Source organism: Sus scrofa, chromosome 12 (assembly GCF_000003025.6).
Source record: "Sus scrofa isolate TJ Tabasco breed Duroc chromosome 12, Sscrofa11.1, whole genome shotgun sequence".
NCBI classification, from domain to species: Eukaryota; Metazoa; Chordata; class Mammalia; order Artiodactyla; family Suidae; genus Sus; species Sus scrofa.
In genome coordinates, this window is record NC_010454.4 from 59,217,057 (window position 1) to 59,222,570 (window position 5,514).

The 5,514-nt window shown below is 64.0% G+C and overlaps 1 protein-coding gene across 2 annotated transcripts in view; it reads right to left on the reverse strand.

The window, feature by feature from the left end:
- Positions 211-5,514, reverse strand: part of PIGL (phosphatidylinositol glycan anchor biosynthesis class L) — a 39,630-nt gene continuing 34,326 nt past the window's right edge. For both annotated transcript variants that reach the window (XM_003132024.4, XM_013980388.2), the window contains exons 4-7: positions 4,943-5,010; positions 3,658-3,689; positions 2,280-2,413; positions 211-1,300 (exon numbers count right to left, since the gene is read on the reverse strand). In XM_003132024.4, the coding sequence (XP_003132072.1) occupies positions 1,202-1,300; positions 2,280-2,413; positions 3,658-3,689; positions 4,943-5,010 (333 nt within the window). In that variant the 3' untranslated portion in view covers positions 211-1,201. The remainder of the gene's footprint in view (positions 1,301-2,279; positions 2,414-3,657; positions 3,690-4,942; positions 5,011-5,514) is intronic.

A 5,514-nucleotide genomic window follows, 5' to 3' on the forward strand; every position in this document is an offset into this window, starting at 1 on the left:
ACCTCTTCCTGCCGGGGCTGCGTCCCACGGGGGTCCCTTCCCTAGCCCCAGGGGCTGGAGGCAGCCCCGAGCCCTGTCCCAAGGAGAACCAGCTCTGCTCTAGCGGGGGGCCCAGGGCAGGGCTGGTGGTGCCCAGGGCCCTGTGCAAGAGGACGGCCGGAGCGCAGGAGCCTGCCCTTGGCTGACACGGACCCGTCCTGCACCAGGATCTGCAAATAAAAGGTTAGTTTATTTTCTTTTTCCACCTAGACTTTTACTTCATTTACTTAAAAAAAAAAGGTCCGCATGTAGATTAAGACAAAAGGAGCAGGAAGTGAGCCTCAAGTCCCACCACCTGGAAGCAGCTGCTGTTGATAATCCTTTTTCTTTTTTTCTTTTTAGGGCCACACTCGTGGCATCGCCTTTGGGCATCGTCTCCTCTGCAGGGGCCATCGCCGTCCCATCTTGCAGGTGAGGGAACTGAGGCAGAAAAGGGCCTGAGCCCTGGGCCGAGGCCCCGGAGCTGGTAGTCTGGCCTCACCCCGAGTCCCCGTCTGCTCCCTGCCCCGGGCCACCTCCTGCCCTGGGCTCCCAAGCCGACCTCTCCTCTCCCTGCACTTGGGCTTGTAGCACGATTTTAAGACATAATTCTTGGCTGCAGAGAGAAGCTCCAGGTTTCTCTTCCTGTGTCCTGCCTCTCCCGGATGGCGCACGGGGAGCCATTTGACTGTAAGCTCCTTGCCGGCAGGCCGGGCACCGCGGTCTCCTTGGGAAGCGCTGGGCATGGTGATTGGGCCTCGGCAGCCCGGCCTGCAGCAGTGATGTTAAACGGAGACGTTTCCCTAGACGCAGATGTGGCCTGTGCAGGAACCAGGGTTGGACGAATTCAGCGGAGACTGGTCCTCGGTGCGTGTGTCTGTCTGGTGACAGCATGAAAATACACGGCACCTGAGAAGGGATTTCAGCGCCTCGAGGCTCTTTTGTAACGACAGGGGGCTGGGGTGGGGGTTGACTGCACTGTGCCCTTGGGTGAGCTGTTTCCCACAAGAGCTTGAGACGCAGCGGGGTGCCTGGAGTCATCCTCAGGCTGGCTGGTGTGCGGTTGTTTGGTTTTGCTCCCAGAGGGGGACACTCTGGTCTGCACAGCCTCCCTTTGGGCAGAGGCCGGCCGACCGGCTGGAGGGGCGCCGTGCCCGCTGCGGACGAGCCCTGGCCCCCAGGCTCAGAGGCGGCGCAGGGAGTTGATCCTCAGGTACCTGGAGAAGAGCACGTACAGGCGGCGGAACCAGAGGAGCTGGCTGCGGTGGCGGGACATGGCTTTCTAGAAGAATCAGAGGGTGGCTGTGAGCAGAGCCCTGCCTCCTCGCCTCTTGCCACCCGCCCTCATGCCCGTGCGACAGCCGGATCTGGCGTCTTCTTGGACCTTTATACCTCCCTGGACTGGCCCCCCAACCTCCGCCTCCCCTCCCGGGTCCTGGCTCGGCTCTGCGAACAGCGGGAGGCGCTGCTGCAGCAGAGGGTTGGGGAGTAAAGGGCTGCAGTTAGTGCGGCCTTTGAACAAAGAGATGGAGAAACTCATGAGCCTCAGCGAGCAAGTGGGCTGTAAAGCTGGGATGTGACCCTGTCTGCTTGATTCTGCAGCCTACGCTCGTTTCTTTGGTTTTGGCCATGTCCGCGGCATGTGGCAGTTCCTGGGCCAGGGATTGAACCAGAGCCACAGCAGCAACAACGCTGGATCCTTAACCTCGGAGCCACACAGGAACTCCTGCAGTAGGTTTTTTGTTTGTTTGTTTGTTTTAGGGCCACACTAGGGGCACATGGAGGTTCCCAGGCTAGGGGTCCACTCGGAGCTACAGCCGCCGGCCTACACCACAGCCACAGCAACGCGGGATCCGAACCCACAACCTCATGGTTCCTAGTCGGATTCGTTTCCGCTGCGCCACAGGGGAACTCTGTGGCATCGCACTTTGCGTGTGCCGTGCACACTGTTTATATAGAGGACGTGCTGGGTTAGCAGGGATCACCTCCGACCGGTGGGAGCGCAGGTAATTTTCATGAATTATTTTCTTCTTTCTTTTATGTATCTCCAGGGTTTCAGCATGAGCCTGTGCTACTTGCTTCTTTCCCACATGTGTGATTTCTCTCATCGGAACACAAGGGGCACGTGCCTGAGTGTCTGCAGCTCCCGAGGCCCCGCTGCGGGCCAGCCTGGGGGGCACTGCCGCCGTGAGGCCTTCGGTGAGGGGCTCTGAGGAGCTGGGGTCTGGGGCGCAGATCTGGGGCGGGCGGGCTGTCCTCACCTGGGCCTGGGCCACCTCCTGGCGGGTGAGCACGAAGAGGGCATCGCGGGCGAGCAGCAGGGAGCAGGGCAGGTCCAGCAGGGAGATGTACTTCCGCAGCCGGTTCACAGACTGCAGTGCGAGCACCTTGCACCCTGGGGGGCGGGGCATCCAGGCTCAGTGCCCCGCCTCCCTCAGGCTCCAGGCAGGGTGGCGGCCGCGCCGTGGCACCAGAGCTGCCCTCTGTCCCTCATCCTCACAGGTAAGAGGGGCGGAAGGGCCCCAGGACACCCAGCAGGAAAGGGCGGCTGCCAGGGGCCGGGGCCAGGCTGCACCCAGGACTTCTGTCCCGGGAGGCCAGACACCTGCTTCCTGCTCATCACTACAGAACTGAGGGGCCCTGGGGGCCTCGGTTTTCTCCTCTGTAAGATGGGCTGGTAGTGAGTGCAGGCCGCCTGTCTCCCGGGTTGGGAAGAATCAAAGGCACGGAGTCCTGCTCTTACGCCCTCGCGGCCCCGTCATGCAGTGAGCCCAGCCAGAGGGGACACTGCCTGCGTGGTCACCCCGCCATCCTCAGGCTCCCCTGGGAGGGACACCTGCCATGGCCCTTTACTAGAAACGGCTCAGAGCAGTTAGGCGCGGGGGTCACGCGGCGACCGGCCAGGCGGGTCCGACGCCTTCCTGTGAGTTAGAAACGTCAGACGTTGGGGCCCACCTGCCACTTACGACTGGGCTGATCAGCTGGGGGTGGACGTGGGTCTCGGGGGACATCCCCGAAGATTACAGACCTGCCAGTCGGGGGGTGAAGCCCCGGGGAGGGGGTGGATTTCATGCGCCAACCTGGCTGGGCTCAGGTCCCCAGGTCCCTGGCCGAACACTCTTTTCGGTGTGTCTGTGACTGTTGCGTGGACAGCTCAGCAAAGCAGAAGGCCTCCCCTGAGGGGGCCTCGTCCGATGCCCCGACAGAGCAGAAGGTGGAGGGAGGGGGACGGTTCCTTTCTGCCTGCCCAGCTGGCCCTGGTCCTCCGCCCTGAGCCTGGGGTTTGCGGCAGGAGCTCCCCATCCTCAGGCCTTTGGACTCGACTGAATGATGCCCGCTGCTCGCAGGCGGCGGATGGGGGCGTCTCGGCCGCCTTACTGCACGCGCAATGCCCGGCCTCGCCTCTGTCTACGCTCCCTGTTGGTTCTGTGTCTCAAGAGCCCTGCCTGACACTTGGCCTCCCTCCCGCCCGGGGTGTGGAGACCCGGGGACGGCTGTGGCAGGCGGCACCCCGAGCTCCTCAGGAGCGGGGGGCCCCGCCCCGCCCCGCCCCGCCTGGCTGAGGACAGCTCTCTGCCTTTACCAGCCTCACCCTCGTGGGACAGTGGCTGGCGGCTGGGCAGGAGGGAAGGGCCTTACCTTTAGGGAGCTTCCCTTCTGCGCACAGGGTCCTGGAGGAGGGAGAGGAGTGACAGTGAGGACGACTCCGCCGCGCTTTGCGGGCAGGGCCTTCAGAGCCAGAGTGCCCTCCCTGGGCCCCGCTCTCAGCCTCTGGGTGGTCTCTGCGTCAGTCACTGTGTCGGGTCCTCGGAGTCCACGCCTCTGGCCACGGCTGAAGGGACCAGGGTGGGCCCCTTTCCCAAGCTCGGCCGAGGTGGCCGGTGGCTCCTGAAGCGCCCTGTCCACGCTCTGCCCATCAGGGGTGAAGGTAACGACGGTGGACTCGAGTTTTGTCTTGAAATTGCGAGGAGAGTGTGGTGGGAGGGGATCTTAAGTGTTCAGTGGCACTTCTTCCCTGCTGGTCCGTCCCCGACCCCTGACAGCAGAGGCCGCCCTGTGCTCACGGCCTTGAGAGGAGGGCGGGGTGGCCCAGCGCAGTGACCTTGTTCATGGCACAGACTGGGGCCTGGCGCGCAGCTGCTGCCGAGAGGGGCTCCGGTCAAGGCCGACCGTGCATGGGGCTCTCGGCCGTCGGGGAGGCCCAGCCGCGCTGCTGCCTTGGTTTCTGTGACGCAGGCACAGTGGGCCTCACCCGGCAGACGGAGGGACAGGCCTGGCTGAGCCCGAGAAATGTGTCCTGGAGGTGGGGAGGCAGCAGGGCGGGTCGGGAAGGGGAGGAGGGGGCAGCCAGGGAGGCTTGTGGGGGAGGCTGGGGGGCGATGGGGGCTCCGTGAGCCTGCGTGTGGGGCTCTTAGAGAACACAGCGTAGGATGCCGGGAGGGTTTTGGGGTGCAGGCTCCCCGGGGACCCCGCAGCTGTGCGTGTTGCAGGCAGTGTTGAGGAGGGGCCGCTACAGGCCCAGGAGGCCGAGCTGAGTCCATGCCAGCCTCAAGCCCAGGCCCCAGGGCGACAACGGGGCTGGAAAGACCCTCCCGAGCTGGCCCGTCCCCCGCGGGGCTGCACGAGAAACGGCATCCGGGCCAGGGCACCGCAGCCTCCCGGGCAGGGCGGCCTCCGGCTGGGCTGCGCTGCAAGGAGTTCAAAGGGGCCTCTAGCCGTCTGAGGCCACTGAGTGAGAATCCCTCGTCCCCCACTGGGCGAAGCCGTGGGGTCAGGAAGCTCTGTCCTGAGGCTGGAGGGAGGCCCCGGGTTGGGGGACTGCACGTGGAGAGAAAACAGGGCTCCGACGACGCAGCTGGAGGCCTCGGGGCCCAGCCCGGGCCCGTGCGCAACCCCGCTCCTCCACCCTCACCCTGACTCCTACCTGGCGGCCGCATACAGGGCCACGTGGTTGCTGTGACCACTCACTCCGCCTGCGTCGAAGGTCACCACCTGCCGAGAGACACAGGGTTTCCCTGGGGACCGTGCGGACTGCTCCCCCGCCTCCCTCCAGAGCCCGGGGAGCACAGGAGGCCCCGGACTGCCTCGGGGGCCGAGTGGGGGCACACGGTTTCTGTGGGTTTGCTGCTTGCTCTGGTCCTGGCCAGGGGAGCAGAGCGGAGTGGGGCCAGCCCGGAACCTGGCCTCATGCTGCCTTTGTTTCTTATCTGCCTGGCCCCTCGAGCACACTGGTTTCCTGGCTGGTGACCTGTGACCCTTGTTCGTGTCGGTGCTGCCCGATTTGTCTGGTTTCTTTTTTTTTTTTTTTTTTTTGGTCTTTTGTCTTTTTTGTTGTTGTTGTTGTTGTTGTTGTTGTTATTGTTGCTATTTCTTGGGCCGCTCCCACGGCATATGGAGGTTCCCAGGCTAGGGGTTGAATCGGAGCTGTAGCCACCGGCCTACGCCAGAGCCACAGCAACGCGGGATCCGAGCCGCGTCTGCAACCTACACCACAGC